The sequence below is a fragment of the Vigna angularis genome, chromosome 11, assembly GCF_016808095.1.
Source record: "Vigna angularis cultivar LongXiaoDou No.4 chromosome 11, ASM1680809v1, whole genome shotgun sequence".
Taxonomy (NCBI): Eukaryota; Viridiplantae; Streptophyta; class Magnoliopsida; order Fabales; family Fabaceae; genus Vigna; species Vigna angularis.
This window is the reverse complement of record NC_068980.1, coordinates 25,435,997-25,460,901: the sequence shown is the minus strand read 5'-3', so window position 1 is coordinate 25,460,901 and position 24,905 is coordinate 25,435,997. Positions and strand designations below refer to the sequence as shown.

General features: G+C 32.7%; 2 protein-coding genes across 3 annotated transcripts; one reads left to right on the top strand and one right to left on the bottom strand.

The window, feature by feature from the left end:
- The first annotated feature begins 291 nt into the window (after positions 1-291).
- On the top strand, positions 292-15,715 carry LOC108332999 (probable leucine-rich repeat receptor-like serine/threonine-protein kinase At3g14840). Of its 2 annotated transcripts, none has more exons than XM_052870306.1 (24): positions 292-531; positions 660-831; positions 6,187-6,258; positions 6,417-6,485; positions 6,607-6,678; positions 6,766-6,837; positions 7,049-7,120; positions 7,221-7,292; positions 7,378-7,449; positions 7,536-7,607; positions 7,734-7,811; positions 8,102-8,176; positions 8,731-8,811; positions 11,782-11,847; positions 11,930-11,962; positions 12,148-12,188; positions 12,433-12,812; positions 12,937-13,132; positions 13,221-13,358; positions 13,942-14,060; positions 14,177-14,387; positions 14,477-14,516; positions 14,864-15,014; positions 15,169-15,715. In XM_052870306.1, exons 1-24 carry the CDS (start codon positions 432-434, stop codon positions 15,562-15,564), a joined length of 2,850 nt encoding a protein of 949 aa, XP_052726266.1. In that variant the 5' UTR covers positions 292-431; the 3' UTR covers positions 15,565-15,715. The 2 variants fall into 2 exon arrangements, with proteins under 2 accessions (XP_052726266.1, XP_052726265.1); XM_052870305.1 differs by having other exon boundaries at positions 293-531; positions 14,477-14,714.
- A 3,109-nt stretch (positions 15,716-18,824) lies between these two features.
- Positions 18,825-23,303, bottom strand: LOC128194679 (uncharacterized). Its single transcript, XM_052870243.1, has 5 exons — positions 23,180-23,303; positions 20,079-20,461; positions 19,764-19,987; positions 19,430-19,687; positions 18,825-19,341 (listed from the first exon to the last, which is right to left on the bottom strand). Exons 1-5 carry the CDS (start codon positions 23,301-23,303, stop codon positions 18,825-18,827), a joined length of 1,506 nt encoding a protein of 501 aa, XP_052726203.1.
- Between the last annotated feature and the right edge of the window lie 1,602 nt (positions 23,304-24,905).

Sequence of the window (24,905 nt, the reverse complement as noted above, 5' to 3'; positions counted from 1 at the left end):
AATTATTTCTTAGGGTTTAAATAACCCCTTTCATCCTTCTTTATGGACCTTTTCCAAAGTTCTTCTTTGTACCTAAAATTATGTCGTCAATAATTTCCTCTATTTTTCTTCGACTAAATAGCTCAAAGTTCAATTCTACTTTTTGTATATTTTCCTTTATATATATATATATATATATATATATATATATTCTCACTCTAAAGTACATGACTACAACAGTAGCTTCATCTTACGTGGCCTTCTTTCGATCACTTGTACTAATATTCCAAAGTCATTTTCTTCACTTTGCTTTTCGTTGCCGAAGATACAATGAAACTACTTTCTCTCTCAAATTGCAAAGACAAACTCCATGTATTATCTACCTTAAAAATTTTCATTTCCAACCCATCTGAAGTTGTTTTCCACTGTTCCTAATTCGGTACTGAGTCAGCATGAAGAAGATCACTCCTTCTCAATTTCTCTTCTTTTCATTCCTTCTGCTATGCTTCACATCCCTTGCTTTTGGACAAAATATCACTCACCCAGACGAAGGTACGATATGTGTGTGTATATATATATATATATATATATATATATATATATATATATATATATATATATATATATATATATGTAGAAAGTTATTTGCTGATAGCCCTTTGAAATTTGGTTATTTACAGTGAAAGCTCTGAAAGATATCGGCAACATCCTTGGTAATAAGAACTGGGACACAAATATAGATCCATGCAGTAATAAACCTCCCTGGAATGTAACTATTGACAAAGACAAAGCCAACTATGTCAGATGCAACTGTTCTATCTCCATTGACGGCTTTTGTCATGTTGTTTCAATGTAAGTTTCTTTGTTTAAGGTATTCCCTTTCCTGTCAAATTTTGAGATATTTTCACCAACTCTGATCTTTTAGACCAACTATGAAACTATATCTGAAATGGTTTGTGTAATTATTTATATTGACAATTTCTTCTCTTTTCTTTAAAAAAATTATAATAGTTCTGGACCATCAATGTTAGATTGGATAATAACTTCACAAAATAACTTCGACATGCTGCTAAAATTATGGAAGTTATTATTGCTAATAACCATTTTTATAATATTGACTTTTGACATATTTGATTAGAAACTATTCTTGAGTAAGATTATTTCTGTTTCTCAAAATTGTTTCTTTATCTTTTAAAGAGATGTAAAAAATACTTGAAAATATAGAAAGGAAAAAAGTTAAATTATTTTCATACTTTTAGGAAGGAAAATCATTGTGTATAAGTTGAGTTTTCTAGGATTACAAAATAAAATTCAAGAAAATGATATGATATTATGTGTTCTTGATTTTTTTTCATAATAAATATATAAACTTCTCATGTTTATAGTTGTTTATCTTCTTTTAAAAGAAATTTTCTATATATTCTTTGTTCACAGATTTGGTTTGGCTTCCATGTTTTTTGTTTTTATTTTTCTTTTTCAATAATATTTTTATGTAATGACAGGTTAGTAAAGTTTAGAATCATACTGCTTTGTAATGTTTAACATGAGTTTTGAAAAAAAGGCACTCTGTTATGAAAAAAAATCATTTTTCATACTTTTTCTAATTATTTTCATTTTTTATTGTTGTGTTTAATCCAACTATTATAACTGAAAATGACAGTCAACACGTTTATCCTCTGTTACATATATTCCTTTTGTAATTCATTAATTCAATTCTAATGAGAATACACCTCAGTTTTCTCAATCTCTCTCTGTAGTCTTTCACTATCTGTCATTCGCTCTCTTTCTGCATAATTTTCTAACAGTGGTATCAAGAGCAAGGTTGCGAAAACCTGTGAAGAGTAGTGAAGTTCAAGAAAACTTATCAAGAAGAAGAAAGTCTCTTGGAAGTGATGGTTGGAATGATTCATATCAATCTGCCAGTGTTTGATGACAAAGGGTATGATGATTGGTGTGTCAAGATGGATGCAATTCTTGGCTTCCAAGAAGTAGATGAGATTGTGAAGAAAAGTTTTAAAGAACCTTCGAAGAGTGATTTAGAGGAAATGAAGAAATTGTATAAGGAGAATAGGAGGCTGGATTGCAAAGCTAGAATGTTGTTGCATTAGTGTAGATCTGATGCAATTTTCCAGAAGGTTTCCAAGGCTACCACGAGAAATGAGGTATGAGACATTCTACAAGAAGGTTACGATAATTCTGGGAAGGTAAAGAAGATTAGGTTGCAGTCTTTGCAAAAACATTATGAGCTTCTGTGAATGGGGGAGCAAGAAACCATTGTTGAATACATTGGGAGAATCCAGGTTGTGGTGAATGCAATGAGGTCTTGTGACAAGACTGTGAAAGGCAGAAAGATAGTTGAAAAGAAATCAGAACACTAACTCCTCAATATGATCATATAGTTGTTGCCATAGAGGAGTGTAAAGATCTTGAAACCATTAGAGTTAAAGAATTGCAGAATTAGCTGGAAGCACATGAGTAGAGGTTGATCGAAAGGAAAAATGTTGAAAAGAGCATGAATCAAGGTACAAATCAAGCCTTACAAACCAGAACTGACCAAAAATTAAAGGGTCATGGAGCTGGAAGAGGTAGAGGACGTTCAAGAGGTGGACGAACTGGAGGCAGAAATGCAAACTGCTCTGAACAATCTGCTGAGGAAAATGGCAGCGAACAAAGAGAGGTGGAAGGCAGTCAAGAGGTAGAGGCAGAAAAGACTATGATAAAAGAAACATCCAATGTGATACGTGTAACAAATATGGACACTATGTTGCAGAGTGTTGGCACAACGAAGCTGTGAAGAAAGGCAAGAATGATAGCAAGCCTTGCACAAGACACGTGTGACTCAGAATCGGACCATGTGTTATTGATGAGCACGATGGAGAATGCTAAAGATGATTTATGCTGGAAGTTGGCAGAGGACAGGTGTGATCAAGAATCAAACCATGTGTTGGACAGGTGTGATCAAGAACCAGACCACATGTTGCTATCAAATGTAACGGGCCATGCAGAGGATGACTCATGCAGTTGGTATCTGGACACAGGGTGTTCAAACCACATGACAGGAAAAGGAGAGTGGCTGGTGAATCTTGATCCAAGCATAAAAAATAGCGTGAGGTTTGCGGATAACAACACGATTACGACTAAAGGAATTGGCAGAGTGTTGATCACATGCAAGAGTCGCAAGATCGCATACATGGACGATGTACTGTATGTCCCAACAATGAAGAGCAATCTGCTGAGTTTGGGACAACTCTTAGAAAAAGGGTACACAATGGCAATGCAACAGAATCACATAGAAGTGTTTGAAAGGAAACAACGCCCAGTGCTCAAAGCTCCTTTTGCCAACAATAGGACATTCAAGGTAAACTTGAATGCTGCAGCAGTCCAATGCTTATCCACCATGGATGTTGAAGAAGAAGGATGACTATGGCACTATAGATTCGGACACTTGAATTTTAAGAGCTTGAGTCAATTAAAGAGCAAAGAGTTAGTGAAGGGAGTTCCTCTGATATCCGCTCCAAATAAAATCTGTGAAGGTTGTGCTGTTGGGAAACAAGCTAGAAAGAAGTTCAAGAAGTCTGCACCCAAGAGAGCAAAATAGCCACTTAATGTAGTCCACTCAGACGTGTGTGGCCCCTTTGACGTGTCATCACTTGGAGGTAACAAGCACTTTCTGATTTTTGTAAATGAATGGACTAGAAAAATCTGGATTGACTTATTAAAAGAAAAGAAAGAAGTGTACTCATATTTTGTGAAATTTTGTTCTTCGGTGGAGAGACAATCTGGTTTTCAGATCAGGATTTTCAGGATTGATGGTGGAGGTGAGTTTAACTCTAGTGAAATGGGCAAATTCCGTGATGACAAAGGAATCGTGCATGTAGTAATTGCTCTATATACACCTCAGCATAATGGGTTAGCCGAAAGAAGAAATAGGATGATACTTGACATGACTAGGTGCATGATCAAAGGAAAGAAGCTGCCTCATAGTCTATGGGGAGAAGTTGTTTCTACTGTAGCTTATTTGCTGAACAGAAGTCCCACAAAGGCAGTACCAAATTGCACTCCTGAAGAGGCATGGTCAGGAATCAAGCCAACTGCACATCACTTGAGGATTTTTGGATCTGTGTGCTACAAACATGTTCTAGACGAGAGAAGAAAGAAGTTAGATGATAAGAGTGAGACTCTTATCCTAGTGGGCTACCATCCAACAGGTGCATATAGATTGTACAACCCAAAAAAGAAGAAAATTGTCATTAGGAGAGATGTGATAGTGGATGAGACTGCAACATTTGATTGGAAGGAAGCTGAGGGAGACTTGAAACCATATTTCGTGCCTAGATGGTTGGAAGACAAAAATCCTAATAATAATGAACAAATTGCAACTAATTTTGGAGTTAATAATAGGAGATCTCAAAGAGCAAGGTTTTCATCTACTAGACTCACAGATCATGAAGTATTTGTAGACATATGATATAACGAGTTCTGGTGATCTTGTACACCTTGCTTTCTTTGAAGGCTATTGATATAAAGGAGTGGAAAGAAGCAATGATGGAGGATCTAAAGGCTATTGAGAAGAACAAAACTTGGGAACTGGTATCCCATTGATGTTAAGTGGGTGTTTAAGACCAAATATAAACCTGATGGAGAAGTGGCAAAGCTTAAAGCTAGGTTGGTTGCAAAGGGTTTTTTACAATAACCTAGAATATATTTCACAGATATATTTGCACCAGTGGCAAGACTTGAAACAGTGAGGTTAGTGGTTGCAGTGGCCAGAAGAGCTGGAAAATTTGCTAAATGGATGTAAAATCAACATTTTTGAATGGGCCATTAGAAGAAGAGGTTTATGTGAGACAACCCCCAGGATTTGAGAAGGAAGGAGAAGAGCAGAAGGTATATAGATTGAACAAAACCTTATACGGGCTTAGACATGCACCTCGGGCCTGGACAACCATATCAATGCTTTGCTTATAAGGCTTGGATTCCAGAAGTGCATTGTGGAATTTGGAGTCCATGTGAAAGCTGTTGGACAACAAGGCATTTTGTTGATCTGCTTGTATGTAGATGATCTACTCGTGACATGAAACTCAGCAGATGAAATTGAAGAGTCTAAAAGAAGAGTTTGAAATGACAAATCTTGGCAACCTAAGCTATTTTCTAAGGCTGGAATTCTGGCAAACAACATATGGTATGTTTCTTCATCAAAGGAGATATATCAATGAGGTTTTGAAGAGATTTGGCATGGAGAATTGCAACAACACCTCAATTCCAGTCATGGCAAACTTGAAACTGACCAACCAAGCAAATGAAAGGAAGGTGGTTGCAACCCTGTATAAGCAGATTGTTGGATCACTTAGGTATATTTGCAATAGTAGACCTAACATTAGCTATGGAGTTGGGCTGGTAAGTAGGTTTATGAGTGATCCAAGGCAGTCACATCTAGCAGCTGCCAAACACATCCTGCGCTACTTGAAGGAACAACTAGTTTCGGTCTCTATTTCCTAAGAAGTCTGACAGCATAAATGGAGTATTAGAGGCATGGTGTGATTCAGACTGGGGTGGCGACAAGGTAGAAAGGAAGAGTACATACGACTACTTGTTCAAATACATGGGAGCACCAATTTCTTGGTGTTCCAAGAGGCAAAACGTGGTTGTCCTCTCTTCATGTGAAGCTGAATATATTGCCTCTGTCGAAACAGCATGTCAATGTGTGTGGTTGGAGACAATCTTTGATGAATTGAAGCTTGAGTGTAGAAACCAGTGCAACTCTTAGTAGACAATAAATCTGCTATTAGTTTGTCAAAGAATCTAGTTTTCCATGGGAGAAGTAAGCACATCGAAACTAAATTTCACTTATTGAGAGATCAAGTCAACAAAGGGAGATTAGAGTTAATACATTATTCCACAGAAAATCAAGTTGCTGATGTTTTTACTAAAGCCTAGGCAAAATAGATTTGAAAAGTTGAGAAATTTACTGTGTTAAATCTATAGAGAATTTGGATTAAGGGGAGTGTTGTGTTAATCCAACTATTATAACTGTCAAAATGACAATTAGCACATTTCTCCTCTGTTACATATATATTTTGTAATTCACTAATTCAATTGTAATGAAAATACATCTCAGTTTTCTCAATCTCTGTGCACTCTTTCACTCTGCCATTCGCTCTCTTTCTGCATAATCTCCTAACCTTTATGTTGCATAAATAATTGTAGAATGCTGAAAACACAAAATCTTTCAGGCACTCTCCCACCTGAATTGACAGGGCTACCTCACCTTGAAGAAATGTACGTAACAATCAATTTTTCTTAAGAACAATAAATTTGCTTCATTCACTCTACGATCTTACCTTTTCTTTTACTTTTGCCCAATTGTGTATGCATCTGTCACCAACTACATTAATCAATACACAATTACTTTCTTTTCATTTTCTTTATTTTAACAGTGACCTCACTCGCAATTATCTTAATGGAACAATACCTGTTGCATGGGGCTCCTCCAAACTTCGCATTATGTATTTTCTTTTACTCTGTTGTTTTTTACTTTTTTTGTTGTTGTTGTATTTTTTAATATATAATTTACAAATATTGTTTTTATTTCTGAAAACATTTATCTAATTTACAATTTCATGGTAGTTCTCTTCTTGGAAATCGACTTACTGGTCCCATCCCAAAAGAGATTGGAAACATCACAACCCTCGAAAGTTTGTAAGTTTTTGGCTATCCAAGAGTATCTTCATTTCCAACTTTTGAATTTTAATTGTTCATTATAACTTACTATACTACTGAATATAGGGTCCTTGAATTCAATCAATTCACTGGAAATATTACATCGGATCTTGGAAACCTTTCTAACCTCGAAAGATTGTAAGCCATGCAATATCCAAAATCAAATTTCATTACGTTTGCAGTTTTTTTATGTATAATCTACACAAGTGTATATGATTTATTAATATTATAACTTTTAAGATGTTTGTGATAAAAATTAATAAATAGTTATATCTTTTCCAAGTTTTCTATTTATCAATACGATGTTATGAACAAATTCATTAATAATGCATTTATATTATTCCAACAGGCATCTTACTTCTAACAACTTCACCGGAGAACTTCCTGAAACTTTGGCTAAGCTTACATCATTGAGAGAGCTGTAATTTTTCATTTTATTGCCATTGGTTAATTTGAATTTTGTTGCTTTTTTAGCTTCTTTGAATTTTATTTAATTTTCAATTTCCATTGTTAACATGCAGCCGTCTTAATGACAATAACTTCTCTGGAAGGATACCCAGTTTTATTCAAAGATGGACAAATCTTGAAATATTGTAAGAACAATTTGATGTTTGAATTAAAATGTAATGTTTGTTATATTTTAATTAATTTTTGATGAATTGTATATTTATTGTACAGAGAAATTCAAGGTAGTGGTTTAAGTGGGCCAATTCCTTCTGAAATTTCATTTCTGCACAACTTAGATGATTTGTAAGTACAATTAATGTTTTATAATGTAATGATAATGAATTTAATGTCAAACCATTTTCTTATTTTCATCAAAATATTGAATGCAGGAGAATTACTGACTTGACTAATGGATCGGATTCCACTTTCCCACAAATTAATATGACAAAGTTGGAAACACTGTGAGTGAGTTACTTAATTGCTTTCATTACTATTAATATTAATTATTTTGATTGATTTATTAATTAAAAATTGAGTGTTAACCTATTTTTGTTGCAAAAGTCACAAAATCTGATATTACTCCGTAGGATACTAAGGAACTGCCAAATTAGCGACGAATTACCTCCGTATCTTGGGAGCATGACAAGCATTAACTTGAAAACCTTGTGAGTCTTTATTCGTGCAATCTATTTCCAATATGAACTCTTCAATGCAATTTTCTAATATTGATTTATATGTTAAAATACTAGCTATTTATTTTAATAGTCCAACTTTCAAAGTAATTGAAAATAATATTTTAGCTAAATAGCTCCGAGAATAGTTTATTTAATTTCTCGTCACATTTTATTGAGTTGCTATATTCATCAAATAGCTTAATGCACTAAAACATGTCTTAATATTTTATTATTTCTATTGTTTAGCATTTGTTAACTTGTTTTGGGTGATTTTCTTTCAGAGACCTAAGCTTTAACAAATTACGCGGAGAGATTCCAGAGACATTTGAAAAGTTATTATCAATACCCACACACGTGTAAGTTATTTTTAGTTGTTGTTTGGTTTGGGAAAAATATTTTCTTTATTTATTTTATACTGTTATATATAATTTTAGTAATGATTATATTTTTATGATAATTCTTAATTATTTTATTTTTTTTAAACCTAACAAATTTTTATATTATTTTCCCTAAAACACTATTCAAAAACTTTATTTTACTGTTTAAATCGAAACAACTTTTGAGACTCAAAAACAAAATAAGAAAAACTAATGAAATATAATTTCATAAGCAAAATTGAAATTTATTGGATGACATTACTTTAAATGTATTTTGTTTATTGGTTTGACATTTATGTAATTAGGTAGCATGTTTCATCTATATTTCAAAAGTCATCCCTCCAATTTAGACATTTGTTTATGCTGTGTGATGCTATCCAATTAGTAACACAATTACTTAATTTTCAAGAAAATATATTAATCGTGATTTTAACGAAAGGAGAAAAGAAATATAGTGAGACTAACGATGATTAGCTTAGCATTATTTCATGTTTGAGTACTACATAATTTATCTTTTTTTAATTGTTTCTTAGATATCTCACTGGAAATCTACTTAATGGAACACTACCTTCGTGGGTAGCTAATGGAGTTAAATCTAGGAAATTGAAATCAATGTGAGTTCTATTTCAAACCCTAATTTATGCTTTCTTAATTTAAGTACTTTACACATTCTTTGATAATTAGATTGTGTATATTAGATTACTTTTTTTTATCAGTAAAAAAACTAATTTATATATATATATATATATATATATATATATATATATATATATAATGCATCTTACTAGGTGCACACCAATAAAAAATATGTAAATGTCGCATTAGGATATTTATTAGATATCCAAACCCACACATTCTTATTTTTGCTATAGTGTAAATATGTACTGTGAATTGACCCTCGTCTTTAAATATAATTTTATTCCTTTGGTACCATTTGTTTTATGTTATCCACATCTGATATTTAATTATTATTTCCTTTGCCATTCAACTATGATAAACTAAAGGTAGGTCATTCAGAATGTCAAATAGGTTCTCTTTTCAGAGTTTCAATTGAGTCAATTTTTTTATAAAATTAAAATAATTAGAGGTCTGTCATCAAACAAACGGCGTTTAAGTTTAAGTTTCGTAACATTTATATTCATTAATCTCACATACGAGTTTTGTTTTAAAAATTTGGAGTGCAAAGATGTTGAATCACGGAAGGACAAAGTGGGAAAATGTAAAAATTTAAGTGCAGCCCCCTGCAATTCAGAAATGCAAATGAGATTTGGGAAAAAAAAATTAGGGCTCCGTATTATTAGGGTTCGTGTGAGAGAAAATAAAGCCTTCTTTCTTCGATTCCATTCGAAGGGCGAGGGTTCATGGGTGAATAACATCGGGTTGGAAGCAATGGATAATGAAATGCAACATGAATACACTTTGTAGAACCACCAATTCAAGACACAAAACCCAAATTATAACCATCAATCTGCAGAGAAAACAGATGAATCCAATCCCCAATTCCAATTTAAAAAAAAACCCTAATCTGAAACGCAACCAAGAACGCAACCCATTCCGCTACCATTGCATGTTGCTTCGGAGGAGGAAGCCTTCGCACCCAGGAGAACGACCATTGAGATGCCGAAACGAACCCTCTGTGCGAGAATGACCAGTAACCGAGGAAAGGAAAATGAGCCTCCTCTTCTGCGAAACACAACCCAAACCAAAATGGAAGAGCAAAACCTCCTCCATTGCCTTGCAAAATTCGAAACCAAAGCTTGAAACGAGACACATATCAATGCTTCTCTCCCTTTAAGGCGAAGTAGAAAAGGAAAAGAGAAAGGGAGCCTCCCTCCTTACACCACGAATCGGACCGGTCGCCATGACCTCGTTGCACCATCGATTTGTTATCGTCGTTCCTCCGCTACGCCTCCACAAGGACTCTGCCTCTGCTCGAAACCGCAAAATACTCTCGCCCCCAATGTTGAGTCTGTTCGCGTGAAAAGAGAAAGGGAAGAAGCTTCAAGCTTCTGGAGTTTTGCGTTTAATTGAAACAGAGAAGAGATGGGGAAAAAGTTTTCCCTTACGTGACCCTAGGGGGCTGCACTTAAACTTTTACATTTTCCCCACTTTGCTCTTTCCTAAATCTGATTCAACATCTGTGTAATCTAAATTTTTAAAACAAAACTCATTTTTAACGCCACGTGAGATTAATGAATACATTTTTAATGCCACGTAACCCAAACTTAAACGATCGTTTGTCCAACGAGAGGCCTCTAATTGCTTCAATTTTACAAAAAATGACCCAATTGAGACACCGAAAAAAAGAGGAACCTATTTGAGATTCTTGATTAAAATAGGGACCTACCGAGACATTAAACCTAAACTATATTGCTGAAAATGAATTTTTTTTTTGCTATAATGAGAATTTTAATATTAACTCTCTCCCATTATTATACCTAATGTTATAAAATTGACAATTGTACAAAATCGGACAAGTCATAAAGTAAATAAGTCCAGTTTTCCACAAAGTTTTTTGTTAAAAAAAAGTGTTTATTTACGAATTAAGACTAAAAAATTTTAAAAAATGAAAATTGTTTATGTATGTGAAATAAATCTAAAACTAAGAAAGCAATGAAATTATGAAAATTGTTTATGTATATGAAATAAATCTAAAACTAAGGAAGCAATAAAATGTATGAAATTCTATATCAATTATAACTAGAATCGGTATAAAAAGATTTCTTCTTTATTATAAAAATGTCATCGCGTCTACTTTCTATACTTGTTATAAGTTATGAAAGTTGTTATCATATTTACAATTATGTTATCACGCCTCTTTTATACTTGAAGAATTATAATTAGTATAAATAGTCGCTATAAGAAATGTTTTTTGTACTAGTATTACTCTAACCTTCATATGACTATTTAACAAGTCCTAATATCTTAGAAAAAAAGACTAAACTTATTAATAAGAACCCTAATATCTTAGACCTTTTTTTATTAAAATTTTGCTTTAGGCATTAATTTAGATGTTAGGAATGACCAACTATAAACTTCATGTCTCTCACTCATTTAGTTGTTCTATTTTATTTTAGGTTCTGACATCGTGTCCAATAATAAGATACTTACATGTGCAATCAATCAATTCGCGTAGTTAAGATTGAGAATAGAAACACAAGAATAATGAAAACTAAATATGTTAAATAATAAAAATCACAAAAATTAAAGATACATTACGTCTAACTCTCCTAAGGGGTTACTCATATATATATATATATATATATATATATATATATATATATATATATATATATATATATATATATATATATTCTGAATACTAAAAAAGAAGAATGATGATGCTCTAGCATGAGTCTCCATCCTTTAGGTTAGTTCCCTGTTCCTCCAATCTAACTTTGTCAAGTCTCCCATTTATATGTAAATATGTTGAATATATAAACATTGCTTGGTTTAGTACTTTTTTGAATAAATTGATATTTATACCTAGATGCTTGATCTTGGAATGAAAGAATGAATTTCTTCTCGGGACTCCGATTCGTTTTTATCTTAGTTTCTGAATTGCATTTTACATGTATTGATAGAGATCTTTCATACAACAACTTCACCTATAAAAACTCCGAAGCATGCCAAGAGACTGAAGGCAAAATGTAAGAACTGAAATATTTTATTTATTTTATCTGTAAATTTATCAAGATATTCATATTAGTATTAATATCTTTTCTCCTACAGGAACTTGTTTGAAAGCTTCCCAATGAGCCCAAGGTAATATATATATGTGTGTATTTCATTTTTCTCTGTGGAAGGCTTACTATTTGGGTGTTTAGAAAGCATTAAAGTTGGTTTGAGATTAAAATGCAGTTCATGTTTAGAAAAGAAGTGGACTTTTTTTCATAAATGAGTTTGAAATCTGCTAACCTGTTTTTGGTCTGCTCTTAATATTGTTACAGGGGAGCTGTTACTTGTCTGCCTAGTGGAAACTGTACGAGAAGTAAGTATGAGTAGTTCTTTCAAACTAAGTTGTTACTATTAAGCAATTGGACATGTTATCATGAATAAAAGAAACTTCTTTGTTATCATGAAAATATAATTTACCCCTTTATAAAGGTAAAATAAAGAATAAGATCTCATTTTCTTAAACACAAGCAATACTTAACAATATCATTTAAACTTTATAATAAAATAAAAATTAGTATTGCATTCCTATAAGTCTGACTCTTTTTCGTTTGTAACAGCCTTTGATTATTTCCATATAAATTGTGGTGGTGAACAAGTGAAAAGTAGTGAAGGTATACTATACGACGAAAACTCGGATCCATCGGGAGCAGCAACATCTAAAAAGATATATGAAAACTGGGCCTTTAGCAATACTGGTCATTTCTTGGATGCTAATACTAATGCAGAAGTCTATATCCAAAAAAGTCAAAATACGCTTTCGATGACAGATTCTGCATTGTATCAGACTGCACGTGTATCTCCCATTTCCTTAACTTATTACGGAATGTGTCTGGAAAATGGAGAGTACACAGTATCACTGCATTTTGCAGAGATCATGTTCACTGATGATAACACATATAGCAGTCTTGGAAGACGTATATTTGATGTTTACATTCAGGTACTATAGCAGCAGTCTTTGTAGTCATTTGACTTCACTTGTAGAAATACTCTAAGTTTAGACTCTATATATCAAGAACTACAGAAGTCAAAATCCATTAAGGTTTGGATTGAAACTATTGCAGGAAAAGCTAGAATTGAAGGATTTCAATATTGCAAATGAAGCAGGAGGAGTTGGGAAGAACATCACAAAAAGAATTTCAACTACTGTTAGTAATGGAACTTTAAATATTCGTTTTTATTGGGCTGGAAAAGGAACAACTGCTATCCCATATAAATCAGTATATGGGCCTCTTATATCAGCTATATCTGCCACTCGTGGTAACTCACTTTGTCTCTGTCACTTTATTTCTTCCAATTTTGCATTTAAGGTATCAAATGACACCTATTGCTCTTCTGCAATTATCAGTAAACAGTTCCAGCAAAGGTCCACGTGACATGGCTATAGGGGTTGTAATTGGGATAGCAGTTTCTGCAATAATATTTGTCATACTTGTTGTACTTGCCTGGAGACTTCATATTGGCAAAAGAAATTCATTAACAAAAGGTAAATATCTAGAATAAAGTGACAAACTATAAATGGTGAAATATGTGTTTGTTTTGTTCCTATCTCCATAAAAATCTTTACAAGAAAATAATATATGCACAACAGTATAAAATATTTTTATAATGTTGTTCTATCAATGATAAATTCTCTCATTTTGATGATAATTATTTTAAAAGTCAGAGTAAACACGACTTTCAATTATCTGATAAATATAACAATTTTACACTACATATTCACTAAATTCAATTTTTGTTGTGTCATTTAGTAGTATAACTTTTTTTAATGGATAAAAGATGTTATTCCAGCTTGGTATATTTTTTTATAAGTATAACAAGAGATAAAAATAGTATACTAACAACATAAAATAGTTTTTTTACATCTTCCAATCCCAACTATACTATTATGTGTGACAAGTGTGTTGACTTTTATAATTATTACCTTAACAAGTTAACAGTCATCTATAATTGGACTATATCATAATTAAAGTCTTAAAATAATATTTTTTTTCTTCGACATATCAATAAAACACAACATTTTCTCAAGATGTATGATGTATCTAACTTTAGTTCTATTTTATTGACAGAGTTAAAGCATTTAAATTTACAAGTGGGTTTGTTTACTATGCGTCAAATAAAAGTTGCAACGAATAACTTTGATATTGCTAATAAGATTGGAGAAGGAGGCTTTGGTCCTGTCTACAAGGTACCCTTCAACATATTACATAACTTCTCATAACTATTTTGATTGATCTATGAATATTAACCTATTACATAATACAGAAAACTCACAAAAAATTGTGTATTATTTCGTAATTATAGGGTATTTTATCGGATGGCACAACAATAGCAGTTAAAATGCTTTCATCAAAGTCTAAGCAAGGGAACCGTGAGTTTATAAATGAGATAGGGTTGATTTCTGCTTTGCAACACCCTTGTCTTGTTAAACTTTACGGTTGTTGTGTTGAGGGAAATCAGTTGTTGCTGGTTTACGAATATCTGGAAAACAATAGTCTTGCACATGCTTTATTTAGTAAGTATTTGTTTTCATAATAATCATCAAATGTAGTTCTCAATTTATTGTAACTTATTTAAATGACTAAATGGTATTGATGTATGAAGGAAATGAAGAATCTTGTTTGCGATTGGATTGGCCAACCAGGTATAAGATTTGTGTTGGTATTGCAAGAGGTTTGGCTTTTCTACATGAAGAATCAAGATTAAAAGTTGTTCACAGAGACATAAAGGCTACTAATGTGTTGTTAGACAAAGATCTAAACCCTAAGATATCTGATTTTGGTCTTGCAAAGCTTGATGATGAAGACAACACTCACATAAGCACAAGAATAGCTGGGACTTAGTAAGCAAATGAATATTTTCCATGAATATTATTTAAAAACAAAGGAAAGAAACTTTACATAGTAAAGTTGTTATGATAGTTCAAATAACAAAATTTAAAGATGATTTGATTCAAGAAATTTGATATGAATATGGATTTGAATTATGCAGTGGATATATGGCTCCAGAATATGCAATGCATGGTTATTTAACTGATAAAGCAGATGTCTATAGTTTTGGAGTGGTTGCCTTGGAAATTGTAACTGGAAAGAGTAATACCATCCCGAGACCCAAGCAAGAAGCATTGCATCTTTTAGATTGGGTAACTTCTATTTTCTGCAGTTGTTTGTGTCAATCAAATTATTCATTGCACACTATATTTATTTTGTTACCTGGCGTGTCATTCAATTTTTGTACTTTGTTTTTTCCTTTTATTTTATTTTCACATGCTTGGAATGTTGGCTTTTGTTCAACAGGCACATATATTGAAAGAGAAAGGGAATCTGATGGAGCTTATTGATAGAAGATTAGGAACAAATTTCAATGAAAAAGAGGTTATGATGATGATAAAAGTGGGTCTTCTGTGCACAAATGCCACTGCAAACCTTAGACCTACCATGTCATCAATTCTTAGCATGCTTGAAGGAAAAACTGTTATTCCAGAATTTGTTTCAGATTCATCTGAAGTAATGGATGAAAAGAAGCAAGAGGCTATGAGACAATATTACTCTCAAATGGAAGAAAATGAGAGCAATGAAACACATAGATATGATAGTTCATCAAAAGATGGGCCATGGACTGCTTCTTCTTCATCAGCTGCAGATTTATATCCTGTCCATACTGATTCTTCTTATTGGGAGAAAAGAAATTAGAAGGGTGTAATTTTGTTTTCACACTATTTTCCAAACCATAATTGTGATATTATATATTAATTATGATAAGGTTTTTAATAGTTATTGTAATGATTAGTTAACATAATGTGTTACACTCTTTACCAACTATATAATTGGAAATATCGTTAGAAGGGAAGCATATTTTTAAAAAACATTGTGAAATCTTAATTTTTAAAGAAAAACTTTAATAAACATGTTGATATCTTAGTAAATACATTGTCAAGTGACATTTCAATAAACACAACAACATGTCATAAGATAATCTTGCTAAACGCACTTTTGTTATATATTGTTAAACAATACTACACGAACTTTCATTATATCTTGCAAATAATATGTAAAATAATGTTTTTGATAAATGCACTAAAATCAATAAATAAGGCTCCAAAAAAAGATGTGTTGAGTGAGAGAACACACTCTCACTCTCAATCTTCATAGAATTATAAGCTTACATTTTTAAGTAGAGAGATCCTACAAACAAAGTCTATTAGATTGAATTGTATTGTAAACACATCTTTTGCATGAGAGTAATTGTTTAAAACTTGTAAGCATTCTGATTAATTGCATATTCTGAAAAGAATTCAAACACTTAATGATTAACTCGATTGAGTTAAACGCTAGATAAGTAGTGTATCAGGTTAATACAAGGATTGTCTAGTGGAAATCAGGAGCGGATGAAACTCAACAAGACAACATATCAGGAAGATACTGGGATTGTCTAAAGATATCAAGAGTGGTAAAGAATACTGCACAACTATGAGTGAGTGATACTCGGTTCTAGTTAGTGTAATGGTGGTTTATTGAGATTGACTAGGTGTAACCAAGAGTGTTGCGAATACTCAGTTGTACTCTTGTTGAAGATTATAGTGAAACCCTCTAAGAGGTTTTAAAGGAGAATGAGATGTAACTCAGCTATGTGAACCAATATAAAATAAATATGTGTTTATTATTTCAGTTTTACAAAACTTTTTACTTATAAACTCTACAATTGCTTATTAACATAATTGTTTATAAAGCTCTTGTCACCAAACACTATCTCTCTTAAGAATTGTCTTTCTCAAAAGACTATAGTAGCTTGCTAAAATGCTGAAAAATATTTTATCTTTGAACTTTCAGTTTAAACAGTACTTTACTAATCAAGTTTCTGACAACTTGTGTAAACCGTTTAATCCTTAACAAAATTGTTAAAGGACTTTTTGTCAAAAAAAATTTCACAATATTATTCAACCCCTTATAATGTTTTCCAGTTATTTCAAATTAGAGAAGGAACAAGTCAAACCAAATAAACTACTCAAATAATAACATTAAACGTATTTAACACATGAAAAACATGTAAAATAATTGAGTTAAAAAAACTATATTCCTTCACTTTTAAAAGGTTTAATCCTTTTCGACATCCCTATTTGTGTAGGAATGTCTCAGATAGGTCCTCGTTTTCTAAAGTGTATCAAAATGGTCCTTAATTTTGAAAATTGAGATCAATTGAGTCCTTCCCGTTAAGTTGGCTGGACGGCGTTAAAAAAATTGATGAGTGGGATGCTGAGATGACGAAATGTTACTGACGTGGCATTGACCTGGCTTAATGGTGAGTTTTTTAGATTTAAAAAAGTGAAATTTGTAAATCAAAACGCAACGTTTTGATTTTTAACATAAACAACGAACGTTTTATCAGAAGGAGGAATCCCTAAATTGAAGAAATCCCCAAATTGGTTGACGAGAGCGAGGTTCGTGTTGGAGGTTGTTGACGCAGGTGGGTGGGTTTAAGAACGTAGTTGTTCGAAGACGATGTCGAAGGAGTATTCTTGTTGTTTGTCGACATGCACTGTGTGGCGGAAGGAGAACCGTAATTTGTGTTCACCGATTTGCCACTATGGACTCAGATGTGCGATGAGAACTGCTAAAACCTTGAACAATCGTGGCAAGCAATTTTGGGGATGCTCGAAGTACAAGGTATGATTTATTTGACGTTTGTATTATGTGGAAGTGTTTTTGAGAATCGATTGTTGTTTATACAGAGTGGTGCTGAAGAGGGTGGTTGCAACTACTTCAAATGGTTCAATGATGTTGTGGAAGAGGAAAGGGGCAAATGCTTGAAGTGTGAAGGAAACAAAGAAAGTTCGGTGCACAGTGAAGAAATGGATAGTAATAGGAAAATTTTAGTTAAGTTTGAGAAATCTTTGTTGGTTGTTCAGAACTGGATGAAGGTGTTGATATTTTTGGTTTTTCTTTTATGTGTAATAAATACAATTTGCGTATCAATGTTGATGAGAATGGGCTGATGGGTTGTAACCGTGTTGTACTTTTCTTCCATTTCAATGAAAGTCAGACTTCTTATTAGTGAAAACTTTATTTTTGTTATGAAATGTGATAAGTAAAAATAATGTTATTATGTTGAAGTTGTAATGTTTTTATGAGTTTAAAAAAATCTGCATATCTAAGGTGTTTTTATGAGTCTCCTATCATACACCTGCGTCATGCATATCTGAGGTGTTTTTAAGAGTCTAAAAAAATCTGCATTGCTCAGGGTCAGTTTTTTATGAGTGTATATATTGCTATCATACACCTCCTCTGTGGACGAGCGTCCTATTCTCACTGGCCGACCGTGCACTGAGCATCGTCTGTGGACGAGCGTCCTATTTTCGCTGAGGGAGCGTTCTCTAATGCGTCCACACTGGACGAGCGTCCACATCTCTCTGAGCGAGCGTGGACTGTGCATCGAGACTGGGCAAGCGTCCCCTTATCGCTTGGCCAGCGTCCTCTCCTGCGTCCACAGGGCGAGCGTCCTCTTATCGCTTGGCCAGCGTCCTCTCCTGCGTCGACAGGGCGAGCGTCCCCTTATCGCTTGGCCAGCGTCCTCTCGTGCGTCCACAGGGCGAGCGTCCTCTTATCGCTTGGCCAGCGTCCTCTCGTGCGTCGACAGGGCGAGCGTCCTCTTATCGCTTGGCCAACGTCCTCTCGTGCGTCCACAGGGCGAGCGTCCTCTTATCGCTTGGCCAGCGTCCTCTCGTGCGTCCACAGGGCGAGCATCCGCTCGGTGGGCGACGAGTTATTTACAAAACAAGACATCAAAATTATTTAGAAAAGAAGACAAAAAAAGAGGATTTAACATCAAAATTAGCATTATCAGCTGTGTAATAGAAAATGATTACCAAAGTACTGTCTAATACAAAAAGAGCACCAAGTTGTTGTCTAATACAAAGAGACATTAAAAAATACATTAAAGTTGTTCATTTATCCCCTTAAACTGCAACTTCTTCTTGATTTGATGATGGGATGTTTGGTTGAGTTGATGGGTTACTTTGTTGTGTTTGTTGTGCTTTGGTGCAACAAGTCCTGTTGTGGTCGAGTTCCTTACAAATACCACATCTTTTCTTGAAACCACCCTTCCTCATTCTTTTGTCATCCTTCACCAACTCCCATTGCTCCAACCTTCGCTTCTTCTTTGGGCTTCCAGGCAAAGTTCTTTTTGGTGGAGGGAGAACATCTTCATATGTGGTAATCTCCCACAGATTGTTACCATTTATTGGATACACAATTGAAGAGTATGTTTCTTCATATGTTGACTTCCTAAAGCAACATGGAATGAATTCCTCTGCATCAAGATTTAGGAATTTCATAGCAGCTAACGAGTGACAACATGGTATGGCAGTGATTTCCCACTTCCTGCATGTACACAAATTTTCATCTAAATTGACTACAAATTTGTCACCAGCTTGGGACATATGGCGAACTTCAAAAATCTTGTTTGCTGACCAACTGTAAAATCAAAACAAGAAACACATTATAATCATAAACCATTAACACATTTTAAAAGAAATCATAAGTGAACAAACCTCATTCTTACCACGGTATCCAATATTTAGTTAACTGAGACTCCTTCTTTAGTCTAGTCTTGATTTTTGGACAAATGTTCCCAGAAAGTGATTGACTTTTTGTCCTGTTAGTTGCCCATCTCTTCATCAAGTAAAGTCGGATTTCCTCCATCATGGTTACGATTGGCTTAGACCTTGTATGCACCATTACACTATTGAAAGCCTCTGACAAGTTGTTAATCAAAGTATCACACTGAGGCTTGCTGCTAAATCTTGATCTTGACCAGTACCTACAACATATATATGTTCATCAATGTTACTGTGAATATTTGGCAGATTTTGAAGAATAGAAATTTAAATACAAACCTAGGAGGGATTTTTAACAAGTATTTGAAAGCCTCATCGTTAAGCTGTTTAATATTTCTCATTTCTGCTTCCCATGCTTGTGGATGGGTTGCTGTAGCTGCCTTCCACATCAAACGCTTGAGTTGTTTTGCAGGGAATTTCTTTCTAAAATTAGCGTATAAGTGCCTAACACAGAAACGTTGATCAACTCCAGGCACTACTTCTTGTACAACTTGTAGTAGTCCCTGTTGAATCAAATTATGACAGTGTTGTTAGAGATATGATTTCAACCTCAAAGATAATTAACATAATCGGGGAATAGGTCATGTGCATTACCTTTTGCTGGTCCAACATGAATGTAAATGATGAACTTACTTCCTCCCCACCGAGATCTTCAACCAAAAGTTCAAGGAACCATTTCCAAGTATCCTTGTTCTCTACTTCCACCACGGCATACGCAAGAGGTAACATTTGATCATTTGCGTATCTACCAACAGCAGTTAACATTTCACCACCATATTTTCCTTTCAGAAAAGCACCATCCAACCCAATTATTGGCCTGCAGGACACAAAACTATCCTTGCAGGCCTTTAGACATGTATAAAACCTCATAAAACTGATTCCATCCACATTCTCTTCAACTTTGACTTTTATTGTGGATCCTGGATTACGAGCTAAAACCTCATAAAACTGATTTCCACGTGCTTCACCGCCAACACCTTCTTAATTCTACCGAAATACCACCGATAGATCACTCGCAAATCTAGAAACGATACCTATTGTCCGCCAAATTGGAACCACAAAAGACAACCCTCGACAAAACCCTCATCAATTTAGGGATTCCTCCTTCTGATAAAACGTTCGCTGTTTATGTTAAAAATCAAAACGTTGCGTTTTGATTTACAAATTTCACTTTTTTAAATCTAAAAAACTCACCATTAAGCCAGGTCAATGCCACGTCAGTAACAATTCGTCATCTCAACATTCCACTCATCAATTTTTTTAACGCCATCCAGCCAACTTAACGGGAAGGACTCAATTGATCTCAATTTTCAAAATTAAAGACTATTTTGATACACTTTAGAAAACGAGGACCTATCTGAGACATTCCTACACAAATAGGGATGTCGAAAAGGATTAAACCCTTTTAAAATTTAACAAAACAAAACGTACCAAAATTTTAGAGAATTATGAATTCTAAAATAAAATAAAAAATTAAATATACCTTTTATTTCCAATTAAAGTATAAAATATTTAGTTTCTATAAAAATCATATAAGACATTATTTCAATAAAAGACATGTGAAGATTAATTATTATAGTTTCTATTTGTTATACGAAAACAAAAATTGTTAAAAATGTTTTATATAATTTTTATAAAGTGTATGGATGAAATATTTTATTATTAAATTTAAAAAAGAAATACTTTTAAGATAAAAATATATTTAATTCTGAAATAGTTAAAGTAAAAAACTGTAAATATTTAATTAAGTGAAGAAAGTTTAATATTTTGGCGGTTTTTGAGTTAATATAAAGTAATAAAATGTAATTAAAAAAGAACTTTTTTTTATGAGCTTCAAACTTATTTTTTAAATGATTTATATATGTATATTTTTGGTATGAAATATTACAGAAATAAAAAACAAAAACAAACTCATCATTTTGAAATATCCTTAGAAAATGGAAAGCTTTGCGACAGGGACATGATACCTACTGCATTAGTTCAACTGACAGAATTTAACGGTGTCCGACTGTCATGAAAATTATATTATTTTACATCAGTACAACTCTTTCTTTATAAGTTTAATATCTTATTTTATTTCCAGTTTCGTCCGAAAATATTAAATTAATCTATTTTTTAAAAAATGTGTCAATTATGTTCTCACTTAATAAAATTTGCATCAATTAAATCTCTTCCGTTAAATCCGTACAAGCGATGTTAATTATCTTGATGCAAAATAATTAACGCCGTTTGTACAGATTTAACGGGAGGGATTTCATTGATGCAAATTTTATTAAGTGAGAACGTAATTGACGCATTTTTTAAAGGATGGACTAATTTGACATTTATTAAGCCTTCTTTATAACTTTGTACGTTTCACGAGTTATGTTTTTTTCTTACAATTACACAGTACCATTTAATCACACTCACAATGAAGAGAAGAGAATGTACTTTTATACCGGTTCCTTTAACCTTATATATAACTGTTAAATCTCAATCATCAAATTAAGTTTTGTTAAGTAAGTTAATCTTGCAAAGTATAATGCCAATATTTATTGCGTTAATCTCATTGAGTATTTTTTAATTCATTACAACTGATAATATATTTTTTCTCTATTAAAATTTCATGTCACATGCCTTGTCGGTTCCTCTCTAAAGATGGATGTTAAAGGAGGAATGATATCTTTGTCAGTTTGGACAAATTGTTGAAGTTGTGCCATTGAATATTGTTGAAAGGGTTATTAAACTTGCTCATATTCATCATAGGATTGGTGAAAATATGTCTCAAATTGCATTTGAAAATTGTGCTTTTGATCCTGTTAAAATTAAGAGTAATTTTCATATGAACATGATTATAAATAGTTATTTTGGAAATATGTTAATTAATTAGTTATTAAAGTCAAACCCATATTCACAAATGAAAGCCATAAAAATATATAAATTAAAAACAAGAAGAATAATTTAGAGAATTTTTAAAACAGAAATTGAATTAAGAATATATTAGAAACAAGATTAAAAATTCAAACAGAAACGGAATAAATAGAAAAAACGGAAATAAAAAATAGAAAGAACAACATCAAAAATTGTAAATAGAAAAAATAAAAGAAAACAAGAGGACTAAATAAGATAAGAATATAATAACATCTATAACAGCAAGTTATACTATCATCGTATAATACAAACAAACAAGAATGAATTAACAAAACAATCTCAGATAATTTATAATAATTAAACTCATTCACTATACACAAAACACTCGATACTATCATCTAGACTATATTCACTTTAAATGATGAATTTAGAAGAGAGAAAGTAGATAGATTTGAAAGGATTTGAAAATGAATTGATTGTTAAATTTTTAAAGGATTTAAAAATAAATAAGAGTGGATTTCTAAGTAAAATTTGTAAAATTAACGTAGAATTTATATTTTAATTGCTAAAAATTAAAAATTAACAAAAGACTTTAGTAATAAAAGTAATATAAAATGATAATGGTTAATATTATATACAATTATAAAAGTTATTATAAAGAGAGAATAAAAATAAAAATTATTTTTTAATATAAAAAAATATTTTATTATTATTTTTATAATAATAATAAGAGAAAACAAATTAAAATTAATTATAAAGAGATCTGGAAATGAGAAGATGTGGATTTGGATACGGCAAACACATAGATTAGGATACGTGTCTTGTGAGTGAAGAGATCTGGAAACATTGCTTCCTGGATTCGGGTACAACCCATGGATCCGAATACGCTACCTCCCATGCTTCATGGAACCGGACAGTTCCCTCTTGGATCCGGATATGGTCTTCGTCTTCAACCACTTTGACGGTCATGGATGAACACCACCATATGCTTTCGCCTTATTCTGTAGCTTTGTTTCAAACCCTGCAAACATGTAGTTTGTATAATCGTAATAAGAAGCACCAAATTGGAATCGAATAAAGGTTGTATGCTGGGAATTATGAAATGTAGCAAGAACAAATATGAGAATTACTCATAATCCCTGCAAATCATGTCACTTACGTGATGATTGAAAAAGAAATGAATCCCAGAATTACTCCATTTTCCTTCCTCGACAATCCATGCAAGCGAACGCGAATTCTGTTTCTAATCTGTTTGCGTCCATTTGTGTGAACAATACTTTTCTTGCAAACCAATAAAGCCTTAGTTCACACCACCAATGAGATCACATCACCTTAACCAAAAATCATAACAAAGTCACATCACCGATACCAAACCGTAGGTCATTCTTCCATACACAATCTCTTTACCAAAATAAAACGGTTCGAGTAGTCCGTCACAACAAAAACTTGTCTCTCCTACTCTTCAAAAACTTATGAATAAAAACTTCGACACATATAAACTGAGTGCTATAATTAACAACGAGACAGAAATCTATAGACGAAACATCCTTACTTTTTTCACTGTTTCACACAAATGAAAATGTGCAATACTCGAACCTCTCATCTCCCATTGCTTCACACAGACAAAGAGAATCCATTTCCACGACTTCACACAAACAAAAGGAAAATTTTCAACTATACAAACTACGGTAAGAAGACAAACAACCAACAGATCTTTCAACTTCACACTAACCAGACAACATCACAACATGATCATCGTACATTCCTAACTTAAGACAAATTAATTTCTTAACTAGGAGAAAAGTATCATTGCACTCAAAACTATTTTTAGTCAGAAAATACATTACAATAATATCATTTTGTAGCCGTTAGCTTCCAAAATTATAAGCGTCATTTTTTTTTTCTTTTAAGAGTTTTCCAGTGCTAAGACTATAAAACATGAACCCATATTTATATGCACTGAACCCACCTACGTGACCATTGTTAAACACATTTTTACTTTACCATCATGCAAAACAACTATTCTAAGATGCACCAAAACAACAACGTGATCATTCAATTTCAAGACAAAAAATTTCACAAAAATAGCATACATAATATCAAACTATTATACGTACTGAACCAACATCATATACTATATTCTCTAAATAATCATTCATTTATTCTTTCATATATTTTGTTGTTTCTGATGTCATGAGATTGTTTAATACTTCTTTCATTCCATGTCCAAATTGTGTAACTCCTTATTATACATTATACCCAAGATGAATAGGTGATCACATGTTTCTCCCAAATCCTGACGTATTTTATTTAAACAACGAACATAAGGACAACAATATATCTCTTTCACAAAGATAGTTTGCTTTTGACCATATTTTAGTATCTCATAAACTGCATTTTCATATTCTTAACGCTGCTAATGTATTCATCCAACTTTGAGTCATATTATCTTTTAACAAGCTTCATTATTATCAAATTTTAATTCTCACAAGGTGAGATCCAACCCATTAGAAAAAAAAATGTCATAATTTGCTAATAAATAAATTTGATAAAACTTCTGACAACATTTCA